The sequence below is a fragment of the Podarcis bocagei genome (genome assembly GCF_964188305.1).
Source record: "Podarcis bocagei genome assembly, chromosome: 12".
Taxonomy (NCBI): domain Eukaryota; kingdom Metazoa; phylum Chordata; class Lepidosauria; order Squamata; family Lacertidae; genus Podarcis; species Podarcis bocagei.
In genome coordinates this window covers 47840053-47861143 of record NC_138137.1, presented here as the reverse complement: position 1 = coordinate 47861143, position 21091 = coordinate 47840053, and the positions used below count along the sequence as shown (strand labels likewise).

Genomic DNA, 21091 nt, shown 5'->3' with positions numbered 1-21091 from the left:
CAGGCCTCCACTGTCTGAATGCGTGACCTTCAGGTGCGGAGCACACTCCCACCCGCAGACAATGCCACAGCTGTCTGAACATCCTGCCCTCTATCTAACCTTTGCTCTCTTAGTGGTCTGCCGTGCCCTGTCTGTGACCTTTGTCTCCTTCGTCATACATTGTTCAAGGGGAAAACGATGCGGTGGAAACAGGTGCCAAAATAACTTTGTACCACCTCTCGATCTCGGGATTGGAAGATGTGTAAAGGTCACAGTCCAAAATGTATCTGCCTGGGTTTGCATACTGTGCTAATAAAAAGAGCCTCCACAGAGCTAGCTGGCAGCATGCCTGTGCACAGCTCACCTGCATTACCAACTCCTGCCTCGTGCCTTCACTTTACTCTGGCAAGCTTTAATAATCCAAGATGGTCAAAGGTCAAGGAGATACATTCTGGCTGCATCATCACAAGGACTGGGTATTTATTGGGGGCCTTGCAAGGGTACTGGCAAGCTCACCAGGCTAGGGCCTATAGCTCAGATCCTGAGGCTCCAGCAGGCAGCAACTCTGCTCAGACAAAAGGCAGGTAGATAACTCTCCTCTCACGCCAAAATCACATTGTCTATTTCTAGCGGTGCAGTTTCTGGGGTGAAAGTCAAGAGGCAAGGCCGAGCTGCAAGGCTGCCCTCCCACCATTTCTGTAATGGCTGGTGACTTTTGGGAAGGCCCAGCTGCTTCAGATTTCCTCAGGTGGTCCAGATCTGCACTACACAACATTGCAGGAAGTGGGTTGACTACTTGTGGCTCCCACGTTGCTGCACGGAGAAGGCCCCACGCTCAATTCCCAGCATCTCCAGGTAGGAATGGGAGAGATGCTGGTTTGAAATCCTGGAGAACTGTTGCCAGTCAGCACAGACCATACTGGGCTAGATGGACCAGTGGTGTGGCTCACTAAAAGGCAGCTTCCTACATTCCTATGATGTGATGATTAAAGCCCCTCTGTTCTCTTAAGACTGTCTCTCTCATTCTCCACACCCTCTGCGTTTAATCACCATTCTGCCTACAAGAGAAGCTGCTAACCATTACATAAGTAGGAACAGTTCTGTTGATCAGACCAAAGACTCATTTAGTCCAGCAGTCTGTAGTCGCAGTGGTCAGCTAGATGTCTATGGGAAGCCCACAAGCAGGTGGTGAGAACATTCTCCAAGAATGTGTCTCATCCCCTTTTAAAGCCCTCATTGCATATTGTGGTAGAGAATTCCATAGTTTAACTATGTGCTATATAATTCCTTTGATTTGAATCTTCAGTCAAAACAAAGTACTTCATTTTGCATCTCCTGCATCTTCCAACATTCAGCTTCGCTGATGATTCTAGGCTGTAGTATTTTGAGAAAGGAAGAACATTTTAACTCACACTTACCTGCACTGGCATTCCATTGTATTTTTTCTTTATATCTGTAACTTACCTTACCAAGCAGCCCTTTGTCTTTGGATAAGAAACCTCCACTGTTCTTCACTGCTACATCTAGCGTTCTTCTCTGTACTTCAGGTAATGAAACACTGAAATCAAAGCTGAAAAGGGAAACAATCTTTCAGAGAAAACAATCTTAAAGTGAGCTTATGAATTGGAACACAATAAGGCATTGGATACAGGATACCCAGCAGGTTTAGAATCTCTGTTTATATTTTTATTAAATTGTATTTCTAAACTGCAAAACAGGTCTGCAGGAGGGAAATCCCTGAAATTCTGAAAGCAGCCTTTGAGAGATTCCAACTGAACTTCCATGCAAAAATATTCATGAACATAAACTCTCTCTCACCTTATGGTGAGCACTTCCCTCTGCAAAACTATTTGCTTTCTGAGATTTCTGTCCATCTCTACTTTCTAAGCATACCAGGCTATTAAAACCAATAATCTTTTAAAACAGACATTGTACTAAACCATGTTCCCTGTTTTAAAATAAGTGTTAAAGAAAACACAAACTTGGGAAATCTGTTTACTCCTAAACAGTTTACTGTATACTACTGATTACTTCTATTTCACTGCAAACAAAGGAAGATTGTGTCAACTCCATGTTGTAAAAACAACAAATGAGAAACTGCAACATACGCCTGATCAAACACTGGATTTAAATTCTTCTTTGAAACGCTTGTTTTTCTTCTTCCTGATCTCCTCTTGTCAGGCAATAAATACATTCGGACATAGGGGTCAGATCCTTCTTCTGAAAAGGCAATTAGATTTCTATCAAAGAAACACAAAATAACCACATTAGAACAGAGGACAAAAAAATTTTTTTTTAAGTACACTGTCTCAGTATTCACGCCAACTGCCTCGGTATTCATCCTCTAGACTGACTGTTTTCTGTATGTGCTGATTCTTAATCTCTTCTCTCCTAACATATTGCCTACTGTATACACAATCACTCTCTTGCCTCCCAGAAAGAGGATTCTGGTTGCAAGTAGCTTTCAATATGATGCAACTGAGAGAAATAAGAGCTCAGGAAACAGCACTAATGGAGAGGTGATGGGCTGTCAAACCACATGAAAAAGACAGAGGAGTGAAACTCCTTGCCACTCATCACCACCTTCTCATGTGTGTTATTAGGAATGTAGCTTCTTCTTGGGTCAGTATTATTCAGGGATAAATTAGTAATATGGTGGAGATAATGAACCACCAACTCCCCATTTCTTACCCAAGTTCCTTTTAGACACCCCTCGCCCCAACCAAATGCATGAGCATAGAATTTTACCCTATAGCAGTAATATTAAAGATGCTAGTCTTCTGCCAATTAAATCCAAATTTTAGCAAAACACTGTAATATCCTAGTGGCAATTGTACAACTGCCCATAATTTCTCTAGGGAAAGCACTTTAAAATATTTTCAATATCTCATTTTTTATGAAACGTGGTTTCTTAACATTTCAACTGTCACAAACGAAGTCTAGATCATTTCAGCGGCTCAGTAATAAGCCTCAAAACTTATTTGGGATAATACTATCCTGTGCTTTGGGCTAATACAATCTGATGCTGGACTTAGAACAATGGTCCACCCACACTAGTGCTGCCAACCCTGACAGGTATCAGGTCTCCAGAGACTCAGGGAAATATCTTTTCCCTGTCCTCTTATCCAAGATTCTGCAAATGTTAGTTCTGGGGGCACATCTGGAACATCATCTGTCCAGAAGATATGGCCCCCTCTGCAACGTATTCGCTATACAGACAGCTACGGTGGTCCTTCTAGGGAAGTGGCCTGGAATCCACACATACTCATGCAAATTATGTAATGAATAGATTATCAGAATGAGCTGCAGGGCTTGAATGACACTTCTGAATAAGGTAGATGGTCCTGGTGGAAGGGAGGGGGCTTGCCTCTACTACATTGCAATAACAGAAGCCAATGGTAGACAGTTGCTGCTTACGGTTACATATTGCTCTGAGCATTGCTATTATTCTACTGCAGTATATTTAACAAAATGTTTCAAAGAAAATAAAATGTAACGGTCAATAAAAAAAACCAACATTAAAAGCAATTTTATTAAAAACAACAACAAAACAAATGAAATGAACAGCTAAAGGTAGGGAATCTCTCTTATATAGTGAACAAATGGACACTTGAATGCAACCCCGGTGATCCATGCCCTGGTAAGTTCTTGTCTGGATTACTACAATGTGCTCCACATGGGGCTTCTGTACAGCTTGCTAGGAGGCTGCCGCTAGTGGAGAAAGCCGGTGTTCAGTGACTTAAGAGTGATCGGCCAATTCAAAGCCGTATTACTCCTATTCTCCATGACCTGCAGTGGCTGTTTAATTCCAAGCCCAATTCAAAGTGTTGCCATCAATTTACAAAGGTCTATACAGATACATGACAGAACGCTTTTCCCAGTTTCTACAACTGGAGGGAGCCCTTCTTAGGATACCGCCGTCCCGTGATACCCAAGGAACTGTGGCCTATTCAAAAGGCTTCCTGGTTGTGTTGTGTTGTGTTGTGTTGTGTTGTGTTGTGTTGACGTCTTTGCCTCTAGAGGTCCATCAGTCTTCAACTATTAGTTTCATTGGCTTTTGCAGACATAACCCTTCACCTGGGACAGTTAGGCTGAGAGATCTGCTGAGCCACAGGACAGTTTGTGGGAATGGTTAGATGGCTTTTATGGTTGTATTCTGTTGTTGGGTTCTTTGTTGTTGTTGTTCTACTACTGTGCATTGTAAAGGTGAACTGCTTTGTTAGCAGGAGTGGAGCAGTATATAATTGGATTAAAATGAATGAATAGTAGTAGTTTTGCTGCAAGATACAGAAAGAAGCAATATAATACTCACCTACATGTGTGAACCACAACCATAAGTTTGTTTCTTTGTGAGCTGTGCCGAATTGTTAATTGAATCTGTCCCAATGGAGACTGTCCTAACGTTGTGCCACTGTGAAGAAGAAGAGGAGTTTGGATTTGATATCCCGCTTTATCACTACCCTAAGGAGTCTCAAAACGGCTAACAATCTCCTTTTCCCTTCCTCCCCCACAACAAACACTCTGTGAGGTGAGTGAGGCTGAGAGACTTCAGAGAGGTATGACTAGCCCAAGGTCACCCAGCAGCTGCATGTGGAGGAGCAGGAAAGCAAACCCGGTTCACCAGATTATGAGACTACCGCTCTTAACCACTACACCACACTGGCTCATAATACTGTCAATATTCAGTTGCCATGTTAGGGAAGCAACTGACATACATAAGCAGGTTTATTTGTTTTCTTGAAAGTTTTTACAAACTTTCACAAACTCAGAAGACATGCCGCATGCTGTTTTAACCCAGCTTTTTCTGGTAGAAATACAGTGGAGATAGCCTGGAGAAGCAGAACGAAAGCTCATCTAATCTATAGGAATCCCACAGGAACAGTTTCCCCACTTGAGATTCTCAGTAACTGCTATTCAGAGGCACATTGCCTCCGACAACGAAGCTAGAGCATGCTTCATATCTACTCTACAGTGAAGGTTACATTACAATGTACAGATGCAGCATGTAAGGCGATTGCTGCTGTGTGCAAATGTCAGCAGACTGCATGAACTGTTCTTCAGCCACAGTAGTTTTAAAGAACAAAGGATGATAAACATGGTTAAGAAAGCTGTAAAGCCAAAATAACATATTCTGTTACATTCAGGAGCTTATACATCTGAATGGAGAAACACTCCCAAGTTACTAAATGCATGAGAATAATACAGTTCCGCAAGTTTTTTCTTCTTGCGAGTTTTTCGTCTTGCGAAGCACGGTTTCCCATAGGAATGCACTGAAAATCAATTAATGCGTTCCTAGGGAAACCGCCTTCAGACCAGGTCCGGGGACAGTCTGTCCCCCGACCTCTTCTGAAGGCTGGGGGGGGGGGGAACAAGGGCTTTTCTTCCCACCCCCAGCCTTCAGAAGGCTGTTCTGAAGGCTGGTGGTGGGAAGAAAAGCCCTTCTTCCCACCTCCCGCCCCGCAAGCTCCGGGGACAGGAGGGCTTTGCTGCCGACCGCCAGCATTTTAAAAGCCCCTGCTGTCCCGGGGCGATTTTAAAATGCTGGCGGGCGGGAGCAAAGTCTCTGCTGTCCCGGGGAGATTTTAAAATGCTGGGGGTCGGGAGCGAACGCTTCGCTGCTGACCCCCAGCATTTTAAAATCTCCCCGGGACAGCAGAGAAGTCTCTGCTGTCCCGGGGAGATTTTAAAATGCTGGCGGGCTCCTGCCATAGGCGCGCGTCACCTCTCCAGCCAGGAGAGGGTCGCAGGGGGCTGCTTTAGCCCCGCGCGCCCTCTCCCAGCTGGAGAGGTGACGCGCGCCTATGGAGGCTCCTGCCATAGGCGCGCGTCACCTCTCCAGCCAGGAGAGGGTCGCAGGGGGCTGCTTTAGCCCCGCGCGCCCTCTCCCAGCTGGAGAGGTGACGCGCGCCTATGGAGGCTCCTGCCATAGGCGCGCGTCACCTCTCCAGCCGGGAGAGGGTTGCAGGGGGCTGCTTTAGCCCCGCGCGCGCTCTCCCAGCTGGAGAGGTGACGCGCGCCTATGGAGGCTCCTGCCATAGGCGCGCGTCACCTCTCCAGCCGGGGGAGGGTCGCAGGGGGCTGCTTTAGCCCCCCGCGCGCTCTCCCAGCTGGAGAGGTGACCCGCGCCTATGGAGGCTCCTGCCATAGGCGCGCGTCACCTCTCCAGCCGGGAGAGGGTCGCAGGGGGCTGCTTTAGCCCCGCGCACGCTCTCCCAGCTGGAGAGGTGACGCGCGCCTATGGAGGCTCCTGCCATAGGCGCACGTCACCTCTCCAGCCGGGAGAGGGTAGCAGGGGGCTGCTTTAGCCCCGCGCGCGCTCTCCCAGCTGGAGAGGTGACGTGCGCCTATGGAGGCTCCTGCCATAGGCGCGCGTCACCTCTCCAGCCGGGAGAGGGTCGCAGGGGGCTGCTTTAGCCCCGCGCGCCCTCTCCCAGCTGGAGAGGTGACGCGCGCCTATGGAGGCTCCTGCCATAGGCGCGCGTCACCTCTCCAGCCGGGGGAGGGTCGCAGGGGGCTGCTTTAGCCCCGCGCGCGCTCTCCCAGCTGGAGAGGTGACGGGCGCCTATGGAGGCTCCTGCCATAGGCGCACGTCACCTCTCCAGCCGGGAGAGGGTCGCAGGGGGCTGCTTCTCTGCTGTCCCGGGGAGATTTTAAAATGCTGGCGGGCGGGAGCGAACGCTTCGCTCCTGCCCGCCAGCATTTTAAGATCGCCCGGGGCAGCGGAGAAGTCTCCGCTGTCCCGGGAAGGCAGGCGGGGGGGAGCAAAGACTTTTGCCCCCCGCCGGCCTTCAGAAGAGGTCCAGGACCTCTTCTGAAGGCCGGCTGTGGGCGAAAGTCTTTGCTCCCGACCGCTAGCAATTTAAAACAGGTCCCCGGAGATTTCCCTATGGGCTTTCGTCTTGCAAAGCAAGCCCATAGGGAAATTCGTCTTGCGAAGCGCCTCCAAAACAGAAAACCCTTTCGTCTTGCGGGTTTTCCATCTTGCGAGGCATTCGTCTTGCGGGGTACCACTGTACAGAGAAGTCAACAGACAATATGAGCTCTCCATGTTAGTTGAAAAAGGATCCTCACTGTGTGCCTCACATTTAGGTTAGAAAGAGCCAGCAGAAAGTGAACTAGTATACCAATCAGAATGGGGTTCAATTTAGGTTGGTAAATTTAAAGACATACCTACAAAGGCGAAGGCAACTATAATAATGAGAACTGTTTACTCATATGTTCTGTTGTCAAAAACGCCACTGAGTTGCAGAAGCAACAAATATTTTTACATCGGATAATACTGCACTGTTAATTTATCTTCTGTGCATTGGCAAATTAGGTATAGTTGCTATTTATAGACTAAGGATGCCAGCTGTTATCAAGCTACATAATCTTTATTTTAAGACCTCACAAGCCAAGTTTCAGTTTGTAATTCTCAGTGGTCAGTAAGACTGTGTCAACATATGCCAGTGTTTTTGGAAAAAGTATCATTCTCCCTGGAAAGGCTTACAAGATAGGTTCTGGGCATAAAGCAAAGCCTAATTGACCACAATTATCGGAACCAGGAAGGATTTGTTATTTCAAGTCATAGATAGGGATGCTGAAGGCACCTTCTCATCAATGTTCATAGGTTTGCTGCAACATCGCACCCTGTAGTCTAGACAAGATTTCATCAATCTGGTGCCCTTCAGATGTTTTGGACTACAACTCCCATCTGTCCCAGAAACTCCAGCGGGTGCAGAATGCTGCAGCAAGGCTCCTCACAGGGTCTCTGCCATGGGAGCATATTCATCCAGTGCTTTTCAAGCTGCACTGGCTCCCGGTGGAGTACAGGGTCAGATTTAAGGTGCTGCTTTTGACCTTTAAAGCCCTTCACGGCCTAGGACCCTCGTACCTACGGGACCGCCTCTCCCGGTATGCCCCACGGAGAGCCTCAAGGTCCATAAATAGCAACACCCTAGTGGTCCCGGGCCCTAAGGAAGTTAGATTAGCTTCAACCAGAGCCAGGGCCTTTTCAACACTGGCTCCGGCCTGGTGGAACGCTCTGCCTCATGAGACCGGGGCCCTGCAGGATCTGATTTCTTTCCGCAGGGCCTGTAAGACAGAGTTGTTCCGCCTGGCCTTTGGCTTGGAGCCAATTTGATTCCCTCCCTCTTTTTCTTTTTTCTTTCCTTCTCCTGCGAGGAGGCTACATTTTAATATTTTAATGTTTCAATATTTTAATGTTGTGTTTTAATTTTGTTTTTAAGTTGTAATCATTCAACTTGTTTTTATTATTGCTTGTAAGCCGCTCTGAGCCCTGCCTTGGCGGGGGAGGGCGGGGTATAAATAAAAAATTATTATTATATTATTATTATCAGCCCCAGCTAGCACAGCCCAAAACAACTGGAGGACACCAGGTTGATGAAAGCTTGTCTAGACTACATGTCCTGTTGTGAAAGGAACCCTAGCTCCTCACATCCATTACGTTTGATGGCCTTCCTGGTTCCTTCCTAGCCTAAAACCTAATTTAAAAAGAATTCAGGACCATACTTTTCAAGTTGTCTCAGCCGCTGCCGCAGCTCCTGCGTGGCAATGGGCAGTGATATGTCCGAAGCGATACTTGGAGTAGGTTCTTTGACTGAAAGGTGGCTGGGAGAATAGCTCAAGTTGGAGGCAAGGAGGCTGGATGAGCTTCTGCTGAGATCTGTTGGCCACTGAGGACTAGGATTAGAGGGGTGGCTTTTTTCAACCACATCAGTCTTTTTATCAGTGTCTGTTGTTGTGGAAACTGGGTGTTTTTTCAAGTCAGTTGCTGGAGAACTGGGGACCTGAGGCTTGAAAGAACCTTTTCTTCCATCTTTGGAAACGGAGGGCCTCTTCACTTGGGCTGAGTGTTGGTGGTCTGGAGACCTCTCTTGCTTTTCAAGAGAAAGAATCTAGAAGCCACAGAACAGAGAACATGGCATTAATTTCTTGGCGCAGTACAGAGAGGAACTGCAATTTATTTTCTTTTTTTAATGCAATTTGTTTTCTTCCAAACTTGGGAACATATATTTGCATGTCACTACCCCAGTTCTTTAACATATATTCATTGAGATCATGTACCCTGAGTGCAATCTTCATGTTTACAGTGCTGTTTGGACCAGAATTGCTAAGATGAAATCTCTGATGCATAGTTAGATCTTGACTTTCAAGAAGCTGACTTAGAGGAAGCTTGAAATTTCCCAAGGAACACTGGTGTTGTTCATCCTTGACCTATTGGAGAAGGAGAAGAAACTGAGCACACTGAACATTTTAAATAAAACTGACTCAAACTCATAAAGAGGATCAGCGACTTTTCAATAAAACAACTTTTTTAAACAACAACAACAACTTCATGCTTCTTCACTAACTGGTTACAGAGAGAAAAGCCAGTATTTTACTCAATAGTGTTATTTCTATGGAAAAGGCAATAATCTGCCAAAGTCAAATTAAAGTAGAACTGCTGTCTGGAACCAAGCAAAACAAAATTGTAATGATTCATATATAAATAATAATAGCTGAGTTTGAAGGCTCACACTGGGGGGCTTTAAATTCTTGGCCATCAGCTCCATTTGATAAGACATCCAAATTCCAGCACCAGATGCAGTCAGGTTTACTGTGACCACCAATATAAACATTATAGAAGCTGTTTAAAATGCTACTGCCTGGTCTAGTAAAACAAACTGTTCAGCATTTGCAGAAGTGACACAAGGTTACCCAAGATCTTGTCATCCAAATAAGTAGAAGCCTCAAGATTGGGGTTTTTGTTTTGGTTTTTTTGGGGAATCTTACAGAGGTCACTAACGTTTTAGGCCCATAGACACCTTTGGATTTTTGAAAGAGTACTATGAATGCCACCGCCTCTGATCACTACCCTTCTCATCAGATCAGTCACCCTACTAGAGAAGCAAGAAAGAAGAAAGAATGCACACACTTCGCTTTCCCAAGGGGTCTGTGGAAAAGCTGGATCCCATAGAATAAATATGAGCCTTGGAAATGACATAGAGCTGAAGGAGGAAGTGGGAAAGAGTGTCAACTCTTCAAACTTTCTTCTTTTGCTCCATGCACTTTTCAAGGAAGGAGAGGTAACCATCCTAATAACTTCATGTCCAAGGGAGTAAGATTCATTGGCACCAGGGCAAAGCCTCAAACGTGCCATAAACCAAAATCTCATGCCATGACAAATGTATTGCTGTGTAAGGTGCTACAATACCTTTTTCCGGCAACACATTAAAATGACAACTCATTTAGAAGATACAGTGGTACCTCGTGATACAGACGCTTCAGGTTACAGACTCTGCTAACCCAGAAATAGTACCTCAGGTTAAGAACTTTACCTCAGGATGAGAACAGAAATCACGTGGCGGCAGCGGGAGGCCCCATTAGCTAAAGTGATACCTCAGGTTAAGAACAGTTTCAGGTTAAGAACAGACCTCCAGAACGAATTAAGTTCTTAACCCAAGGTACCACTGTATTGCCATGCTGTTTTAGGAATGGTGGAATCAAAATACTAGATGGGGGAAGGAGAAAAGTAACCCACAGATATTGGAAGGCAGTGGCATAGCGTGGGGGGTGCAGGGGGGGCCGGCCACACCAGGCGCAACATCTGGGGGTTAGGGTTAGGGTGTGCAAATCCACGGGTTAGGGGGCGCAAATTACTTGCCTTGCCCCGGGTGCTGACAACCCACACTACGCCACTGTTGGAAGGGATTACTTAGGGGCAGGAGCTGGTATAAACAGGGGAGAGGCAAAGACCTCAGAGGAGAAAGACATCTTACCTCAACTTCTAGCTCTTGCCGTCTAGGGTTGTGAATAAAGAAAGTGAAGTTTTCCTCCCATACAGGTTCATTGGTCTTGTAACGAATCTATTGAGGGGTAGGGAGAAGTTTGTTTATTACAATTAATGGCTAAAAATAAGCTCAGTTTATACAGTTGCCTTGCAACTTTCACACACTGCACTCTGAAAAAACGGTAAAGTTCATATGGTCTAGAAAAATCACATGAAAGCTTACATGGTGAATCAAATGCCCCTTATAGATTTAAATGACTTTCCCAGCATATCCAAGAGTAACATAATGGCAAGAGTGTGGGTTTGGATGTAGGAAACTGAAGTTTAAAACCCCATTTCAGTTGCTAGATGGCGGCTTCAGGCAAGTCTCTCATTGTCTCTCAGCCTAACACAATTGACAAGGCTATGAGGATGACTAAAGAGGCCTTGGGCTCCTTAAAGGAAAAGTAAGATACAAGAGTAATAAAGGCCCAGTCCTTCAGGATGGGTTACAACACAAATGTCACTCATTTTTCTTTGGTTTAACAAATTAACCCGCTCTCAGCCTGATTCCCAATAGGCGGAGAACTGCAAACATCTCTCCTATTACATGTAACACGTAAACAACTGCGAGCAATGAGTTCACAAGAATACCTCAATATTTATCCAAGGTAGATTTAGGTCTTTGAGCTTACCTTACTTTCTTGTGCCTTGTGTCCAACAGTCAGCAAAACAAGGGGGTTGGGGTTGCTATTTAGTTTCTTTCCTGACTGAAGACGAAGGGGGGGAAATGAAATTCTTTTAATATCTCATTCGGGCTTTCCATCAATCGAACCCAGCCATCCACCCATTTATTTTGTATTCTTTACAAAGTTGTTTATAGGTTATGATGCAAACAGCAATCACACACACCTACCTTGAAATATTATGTACAGGGATACTACCGCCACAACTGAGTTTCAAATTCCTTCCCATATTCCCCCCCCCACACACACTTTTGAATGAAACTGTTCCATAAAGTTCAACCTCTCAATCTGTTAATAAGCATTTCAAATCCCAGAAAAAAATAAATGAATGTTGCAGTCTGCATGCAGATGGGGGATATGGATAAAGCGCAAGCTTAGAAAGCTTATTTTTATTATATGTATGATGGAATATTATGATTAAGCTGAACTTCAGACTCATAAAACATCTTTTTTCTTTTTTTCTTTTTTTGGAGGGAGGAGAAGCAAAGAAGGAGATGCGCTATGATATCTTATAGGTTTACTTATAGGTTTACCCAACCATCTGTCATGTCTGAGCCTTGCTCCCCAGTTGCATACCATTAGGTCAAACTGCAAAAAGTAAACAGTGACTTATCATCATTTCACAGAAACTGAACATTCCCCAGTCGTGAATGTCTGTTAACATGCTATAAATTAATGTCTCACAGAAACACTTTCATTAAAAAGAGAAGTATATACAACAGTTAATCCGAAGCAGCTATTAATGTTGTTAAAAGTCATTACCTAGATTGTTAACAAATTTATTTGAACTTGAGACATAGGACAAATTAAAATGCTTAAAAAGCAGAGGTTAATAAACTATGTTAAATGGTTAGAGGTTCATAAACATGTATTAAATCAGCTGTTGTCCTGAAATTTTCAAATAAAAATATTTTAAAATTTAGATTTAATTGATACACAAGCTATTGTTAATGCCTCTCTTTTTAGTGATCACTATCTTTCACTGAGTAAAGCTAAAACTTTTAGATTAGGAGAATCATACAGCATGTTTTGATTCCTATCAAATCAGAAGGGTTTTTTTTATTGCAATTCATCTTTAAGTGCAAATTCAATTTCTCATACAAAATACTCAATTTTAAAAGAAATAAGCCATATCATTAATCATCTATGTGCTCAGGAGAATAAAAGGAGAGTTCCTCACCAAACATGCCCCCCCCCATATTAACTATGGAGCTGTTTGCCAAGAAACTGGTTTAGCGATCACTGAATGAAGTAGATAACATTAAATCAAGTTCTCAGCCACCAACCTTTACAAGATTGAACTTTTTGTTTACTGGGTGCTTGACTTTCCATTTTCCAAATAGTTATGCCTATACCCTCTTATTTCTCACTATTCACAGGTTTCCTTTATGTTACTCTCTCTTTTCAGTCTTCCTGAACCCTGCAGTTAAGAATCTTTTTTTATTATTATCATACAGAACAAGGGTAAGCAAAGTGTGTATTTCTGCAGTGCACTGAACTGTCTACGAATATAAAAACTCTCCCAGTAAAGGGAATTTATTTACATTTTGCTAATCCAATGCTGTAAAGCGGTGCATAAATATTCCAGGAATATTGAACAAGATAAAGTGTATGCTCCCTCATACAACAGCTGCAAAACAGCAATTTTAAATCCTCGCACATGGGATCCACTAATTTGGCCTTGTTTCTAACCAAGCCTTATGAGGAATGGTTGAAGGAGCTGGGTAGGTTTAGCCTGGAAAAGAAGATACTGAAAGGAGATATGATAGCCATCTTCAAATACCTTAAGGGCTGTCACGTGGAAGATACAGCAAGCTTGTTTTCTCCTGCTCTGGAAGGTAGGACCCGTAGCAATGGATTCAAGTTACTGACAGTAGGAGCTGTTCGACAACGGAACAGACTCCCTCGGGAGGTTGTGAACTCTCCTTCCTTGGAGGTTTTTAAGCAGAGGTTGGATGGCCACCTGCCATGGATGCTTTAGCTGAGATTCCTACATTGCAGGGGGTTGGACTACATTACCCTTCCAAGTCAATGATTCTATTATAATGGCCAGTGAGAAGAAGCTGTAACTTCCAGTCCACAGGGACAATTACTGTAAACCACCCTGTGATCCTGAGATATATAAACTTAATAAATAAAATAAAATTATATCCATCCCCTTTGACCCTGTTTCCAGTTAAGATTGTTTCCAGGGGAGGAGAGGCTGACTGTGGGCATTTGCATATGCATACAGATGTTTGTAAATAATCCTTTCTTTCCAACCAATGGCACTAATTACGTCTTTCAGTGTCTCTGTGCTGCAAACATATTTTGGAAAGATTACTCCTATGGTAAATATACTGGAGGCACCCTCCTGCTACTTGACAGAACTCAATTTATGGTTGCCACTGGTCTATGTGAATTCTGGCCAGTACCTATAAGGGTCATCCTGAAACACGCTGCTATGAGTAAGTCTACAAAGCTAGTTTCTAATCAATTTCATTTTGATGTTTTGCTGTGCTGGAAGATAGCAATGAATCAATGGGCTCAAATTACAACAGAAATGATTTAGACTAAACATAAGGAATCACTATGGATTCCTCTGTTACAGGTTTTTAAGCAGAACAATTTTTGATTCCCTGCATCAGAAGGGGGTTAGATTAGATGACCTTCTGAGATTGTTTCCAACTCTATAATAGTCATATTCTTAAAGTGCACCTCTTACTAGCCTAATAATGAAGACTTCAGCTTTCATCACAGATTACTGATAAATTTGATTACGCTTTAAATACAGTAAATGCATGATTCACAGTAGAATCTGGTAGTTTTGTCTTTGTTTACAGCTTTGTTTTTGCTTAGTTATAATAAGGTTTTAATGTTTACAATGCTACACTGATACGATTTTCGGTGTGCTGTCTCACAGACAAATAGATCAACACTCTGTGTCTTAATGCCTGGTACCAAGTAGTAAGATTATGTTCTGTGGCACAAAAAAATACATAGGAATGTCAATTTGTTACAGGTGACTCTGTGACTCCATTTAACGTTGTGACTTTAAATGGAAAGGTGTATTAGCTTTACCTTCAGGGCTTTCTGAACAGCAGACTTCTTCAAGGCATCTGGATTATACTCTAATGGATTATGCTTTTAAAGCAGAAGAAAATGAACATACAAAGGGTTAATAAGGCATGCAATGAAGCAGTTCTATGAAGGTTAAGTAAGGACAGGACAACAGGGGACCAGGGGGGAAAAAACATTCTCGGAATGAAGGGGAAACAACAAAATGATTATTTCAAAATAATACGACAAAGTCTTTTGTTCTCATTCTATCTTTAATTCCAGTATTCTAATTAGACACCATTTTTTTCCAGTACGGCTAATATTCTTCTCCCTTATTATTCTCTTTTCAAAGCGGTACGACGCAACATAAATTTCTTTTTTGAATTGGAGATGTACAAATAGGAGTGGATTTAAACAAGATTGGCCTCTGACCATTTCCATTAACAATTTCTCATTTTATGTTGGTAATAGCTGCATCACCCCAGAAGTGACTCAGGCAAGCTATTAAGAATTAAGCTACCAAGAAAAACTGTGATGCTACCAGCTGAATAGGAGAAGGGGCTTCAAAAGAAAGCAAACAGGTGTTCAGGGTGCCATTCCCCCCCCCATGGGTTTTTGAAGCAGAACATAATATTTAATGGAAAAGTTCTGCTTTGAAAGCTCATGGCATTTGCTGTTCGATAATAGAAGCAACTCTGCAGTCATGCTGTAACCCAAAACAGGAAGAGAAAGTTAGATTGTTCCAGAAATAACTCTTTAAAAATTCAATCGCACAGGATTTTTTCCCTGTTTTCTGCGGGGGTGGAATAATCTGGTATGAGCTTGTTAGACACATACAGTTGTCTCTGTTTCAGGGTACAGCATGAGTTTTGATGTGAAAGTCATGCATTGAAACAAAAACAAAAAACCAATCCCACAAACCTGCTGGAAAGAACTAGAAACGTGAGGTATACAGGGCTGCAATGTTTTGTGGTCCTTCCTTCTTCAGGGGGGTAAGAGAGAGAATGGACATAGTTTCTTATCTCTGAATATAGCTCCTTAGAAAGAAATTTATTTCCCAGGGCCATAAGTAACCCAATAAGTACACTCAAGAACATGAAGTTCTTCTTGAAGCAATGGGTCAATTTGGGTCAAGAGTTCTTTGCAGGAGCATTTCAAAGAGTTGTGTACATACCACACTCATGCTACTGGCAACCTGGGAAGGCGTCTTAAAAATCAAGAATGGACAACACAACGTGCAGGAACTTGGCCTGTTTCTATTTGCCACCTAGAATAGCTATGTGCATTATATAGAGACATAGCTGTCAACGTTTCCCTTTTTTTAAAGGGAAATTCCCTTATTCCAAATAGGATTCCTCGCAAGAAAAGGGAAGAGTTGACAGCTATGTATATAGACTGAAAGAAAAAAGTGGCCTATAAGGTTTAGAAACAACCCAAATAATTTTACGTTGCATGTACACGCAGGTCCCCCATTCTTTTTTCTATACGTGCTACTTCTTGATATGCAAGGGTCAGTCACTGATAGTTCATGCTGCTTTATTTTCAGGGGTTCACGAATGTCACGAGTACGTTAAAAGCTTGTGATCCTGCTGAAATTTTGCCGTACTCTTATTTTTTTAAGAATCGTGTTAAGTTCAAATGGGCACTGTAACTGCTTTAACTGAGAAGGCAGCATTATCAGAATGAAATCAATGGGTTGTATAGGGGATTGCAGTTTGCATGCTGCTGCCATGCAAACTTTATAATGTCTGTGAAGGGAAAGGAGCATTTAAAATTATCCAAAACGGGGAAGGGGGGGTCAGCCACTTCTAAAGTAAAAAAGGGAAACACAAACTCCAGCTTAATTTGGCTCAAGTTGCTGTTAAAATTGGATTTTTTTTCTAGAGCAATCTTTGTCGGCTGTAACAAGCTATTCCCATCTAGGCCAACTTAACATGAAAGGGAACTTAGCACTTGGGAGACACAACATGTGGCACAACGTACAACAGAAATGGGGCTGATAAAGCTATTGGCAGGATGTGAGATTATGAGCACCTTTATCCCATGTGTGAAATTTCCTCAGCACCACAGCCAAGGAGCCCTGGCATTACATGTGACTGTCACTACCCTGGATGGAAAAAAAACCCCATATTGAATGTGCTTCTAAAGTAATTTTCAGAACCAGAACTAAAGCTGGGTTATCAAAGGAAACTTAGAAGCAAACCCAATTTGGCAAATATCTGACTCAACACCAAATCACGTTGGTATGGAGCTGGAGAATGTACACACAATCCTAAAATGTGATATTCACACCTAAGCTCAGTTCCACTGAAAGCCAGAATAGGGCCAGAAGAGATAAGTACCTATCCCCTCCAAGTACGACTCATCTGCTTATAAAAAGTTATAAAATGTTACACCAGGTGCAAAACTGATGAGCTAAAGACTTATAAAATGAATGCAAACATCTAGGATTATTCAGATAGGAATAAAAGGACTCGAGGCCATTATTTATATGCCTCCCGTCTGACTGGTTGCCCCAGCCACTCTGGGTGGCTTCCAGCAAAATATAAAAACACAATAAACATCAGGTATTAAAGACTTCCCTATGTCTTCTAAAAGCCATATAGTTGTTTATATGTTTGACATCTGATGGGAGGGCATTCCACAGGGCAGGTGCCACTACCAAGAAGGCCCTCTGCCTGTTAGTGTAATAAATACACTAGCCTGATGGGGACTAACAGAAGAGGGGCAGAAAGTTGAATTTCCACATTGGGAATGGAGTGGGCTTGCCTCCTCAGTTTCCCAGCTGCACCTCCAGCTACCAAGTTAGTGCTTAAATATAAGACTAGAATTAGCACACAAAGCACTGATGAATGATCCCCCAATATAAAGGCGTTTGTGTGTGAATAGGCCATTGGTGTCACAATGAAAACATCTGGGCCAACTTACTCCTTTTTATTTTAAGTTTTGATTATGTGACTAAGAAATGGTCACAGCATTTCAAACTGCAGCCTATGAATGCATCTACAGGCTTTCTTGGGTTTAGAATCTAAATGTGTTATGTGAGTGTTTACCATCGTAGGGAGAAAACAGGTGTTTCGCTTTAAAAGCCCATGAGTTGAAAAGCATGTTAGTTTTGACATCAACTGTCAATGCATTATTAGCATTCTAACCATAGTCTCCAAAACAGAAGTCATTATTTCCAACTGGTAGAAGCACTAATACTGCAGGGACCTTTTCTTAGTGACAAAAGACCATTGGGGAATACGCTCCCTCCATCCCACAGCACAGAACACAAAATTTACCATGTAACTTGGGGAACACACAACTAACTTTCTGTTTCATTGTGCAACTTGAACCAAATCTAGGAGATTCCAGGCCCTCGCGTACAACACACCACAAAACTTGCACTTAATTTTCCAAAGCATCACAAAAGAGGTTGGCTCTTAAAATCCACGACAGTTTCATTCCGCTGCAAGCAAACGTCTGCATTTCTTCTAAAGTACCCACGGAGATTAACGAATAAACATGCTAATCTTTGAAAAGGCTAGTTTAAAATGAACAAAACATACCTAACAAACCGAGTTGATAAAACAGTTTGGAAATGCAGTAAGTATAACAACACTGCACACTTTAAAAAAGAAAGCCATGCGTGTGAACGAAAACTGCATGCTTCCACCATTCCACTATTAGGGTTAAGTGGGTTTAGTTGCACCAATCCACTCTGGCGGGTTAAAAAAAACAAAAGAGAGAGAATGTATAATACACATGTAACACCCGAGAACTCACAAATAGTGTTCTATAGAGTGAGGTAGTATTTTCACAAAAGACTAGTCCCGATGCTCTCCTCTCTTTTAAGTATCCACACCCAAAGTTTCCTTCGTAGATACTCTTTAGGAAGATGGAAATGGAAGAAGAAAGCAGAGGGTTGTGGCAGCATGAATGCACAAGCAGCTTTACCATTAGCACAGTTAAGGAAAACAGTCAAAGGTGTCTGGAATTAGACTGGCACCCACCAAAGGTACATGTGTCATCATTTTTGCCATTTGTTGGTCTCACCTCATTAACACAGCAAAGTAACTCCCCCACCCCCAATTGTTTGCATGCTTCCATCTACAGTACCACTTGAGCAAATCATAGGACCTTTTTACTTACGCATCCTTCTGCAAACGTGTTTAATCACATTGGTATGTTTCACTATAATTTACAAAGGGTGTTTTCATAATCCCAAACTGGCCCAATATCCGGCAATCATGTATTAATAAAATTAATACTGTAGAAGGAGAATCCCTATACCATTTATCATCATCAAATCACTGTTTTGAAGTGTTTTAAAAAATAAAGGTGTGGGTGTGACTAAATCATTGGACAGATCCAAGTTCTATCTGGGCAAGAGAGAGGCTTCAATCTCTTCCAACAAAACTTTGAACACCTTTGTCAGATTACCGTGACCCTCTATGACAGGGATAGGAGACCACTGATCCTTCCAAAGGGGGCTGGGGCCAATGGCAGCTGGATTCCAGCAACATCTGGATAGGTAGGTTCCTCATCCTTTCTCTATGGCTATACTCTTTGCTCAAGAGCTGTTCCCCCACCCTGATTACCTTACACATGTTTCTGATAGAGCAGACCCTTGAATGGCAAATTTGCAGGTAATACCACTTCCCCTACTACTTAAACAAGTAGCACACCATCAAGTAAACTTCAATTATGCTATGAGATCCTGTAAAGTCATATGCACTATCCACCCAGTTACTTATTAATCTACATTGAACATCATGTCCCAATGGATTGGTTTATTTAAAAGTTTCACGTTTCTCCACGTAAAACTAAAAACTACAAAAAAACCCTTTAAACATGTAATGGAAAGGAAATAGAAAAACGTGACCACATTTTATTTTTTTATAAAGACATTACACAACACTTTCCCAATCCCGGTCCCCCAAACAAACCAGGAAAACCACCAGTAGCATTTTAGATTGAAACAAGTTACTTCTTTGGGTATCAATGATTGCAGAAAACTAAAACATTAGTGTAAAGATTGCACCCGGCAACCTTAATAACAGCACAGAAAATGTGTCGTTGAGAAAATTAACCTTTAAACATACTGATGCATAGCACTGTTTCAAGTGTAAGAAGCAAGTACTCCAAGACCAATATCCATTTCTTACTTTCTCTTTAAAATATCACCAGAGATTAGCAAATCTGGGCCATTCCAGAATTCACTTCTGAAATTTGGTCTGCATGGTAGAAAACAGGAAGCAGGCAGACTCAAGGTCCTTAATAAGTTTGCCATCTCTTCAAAAGGCAGATATGAATGGAGTCAAGAAGGAGCAGTCTTTAGGTAAAAGTAAAGGGACCCCTGACCATTAGGTCCAGTCGTGACCGACTCTGGGGTTGCGGTGCTCATCTTGCTTTATCAGCCGAGGGAGCCAGCGTACAGCTTCCTGGTCATGTGGCCAGCATGACTAAGCCGCTTCTGGTGAACCAGAGCAGTGCACGGAAACACTGTTTACCTTCCCGCCGGAGCGGTACCTATTCATCTACTTGCACTTTTGATGTGCTTTCGAACTGCTAGGTTGGCAGGAGCAGGGACCGAGCAACGGGAGCTCACCCCGTTGCAGGGATTCGAACCGCCAACCTTCTGATCGGCAAGACTTAGGCTCTGTGGTTTAACCCACAGCGCCACCTGCGTCCCCTTTAACTCAGCCTAAAAAAATGGCCAAGTCTATTACTCATTAACAGAGCAAGGGAACAACCTAAAATGGAAGAGCGTCTACTCTTGGGAGAGTAGCAGCTCCCAACTACCCAGCAGAAGTATACAGAAAAATAGCTGAAAGGCAACTGGATCTTGCTGCTCAGCTTCTCCCAAAGATCTTTGGGTCTTTGCAGCTTGCGGCTTCCAAGTGAAGCCTCCCTCCTGTCAGAAGATACAGGTGCAGCTTGTTTCCTTAATTTTTCACATCCCCATTTTGGAAATGTTCCTTGAAAATCATCACTCCTTAAGAGCAGCACTATGGGCTCATTTTTTAAAAAAAGCAATTCCTTGTCTTTGTAATTTCTCTTTTCATTCAGGGTTCCCTTTGTGCCTGAGAAGACCTAGTAAGACATACAGCCTAAATCAGGGAATTTTCTTATAAGGAATAATGGTATTAAGTTACGCACATCAAATGGTTGGCCTTGATCCAAATAAGTATAGGCAGGAGATCTGCACTTGCAGAATTATGTTTTTTTTTTTTTTGTTCTGAAGCAAGTAGAGCCTATACTACTATATAGGAGCTGCTATTTGGAAGAAGTAAACAAAAGCTTTGTTTTATGTGCATACTCCCATGTTCACAAAACGGTGGCCAACTCCAAACAATGCCATCATAAAACAAGGAGTATAATCCTACATATGCTCGCTCAGCTACAGCCTGGGTCTCTGATTTATTTATTTTTTGCTCCGTGATTCAAAAGATCTTCCATTCACAGAAGCAGAGTTTCACTCAGCACAACTCTCCTTCTATTCATGGAACAAAAGTCAGGACACAAACCAACCAGTCTTACTATGCATACCTAAGACTGCAGCCCTAACCATAGAAAAACACAGATATAAGCC

The 21091-nt window shown here is 42.9% G+C and overlaps 1 protein-coding gene and 1 long non-coding RNA gene across 5 annotated transcripts in view; one reads left to right on the top strand and one right to left on the bottom strand.

The window, feature by feature from the left end:
- ESYT2 (extended synaptotagmin 2) overlaps positions 1 to 21091 on the bottom strand; it is a 71694-nt gene that overhangs the window by 4052 nt on the left and 46551 nt on the right. Inside the window, exons 14-22 of one of the 4 annotated variants that reach the window (XM_081163545.1) lie at positions 18283 to 18384; positions 14536 to 14598; positions 11425 to 11499; positions 10740 to 10826; positions 9046 to 9195; positions 8491 to 8876; positions 4292 to 4390; positions 2088 to 2219; positions 1444 to 1549 (exon numbers count right to left, since the gene is read on the bottom strand). In XM_081163545.1, coding sequence (XP_081019671.1) covers positions 1444 to 1549; positions 2088 to 2219; positions 4292 to 4390; positions 8491 to 8876; positions 9046 to 9195; positions 10740 to 10826; positions 11425 to 11499; positions 14536 to 14598; positions 18283 to 18384 — 1200 coding nt within the window. The remainder of the gene's footprint in view (positions 1 to 1443; positions 1550 to 2087; positions 2220 to 4291; positions 4391 to 8490; positions 8877 to 9045; positions 9196 to 10739; positions 10827 to 11424; positions 11500 to 14535; positions 14599 to 18282; positions 18385 to 21091) is intronic. The other 3 variants (XM_081163546.1, XM_081163547.1, XM_081163548.1) reach the window with 3 other exon arrangements.
- Positions 4740 to 8483, top strand: LOC308569794. The gene is made up of 3 exons (XR_014000860.1): positions 4740 to 5183; positions 7000 to 7693; positions 8329 to 8483. It is a non-coding gene; the product is annotated as an uncharacterized lncRNA (long non-coding RNA).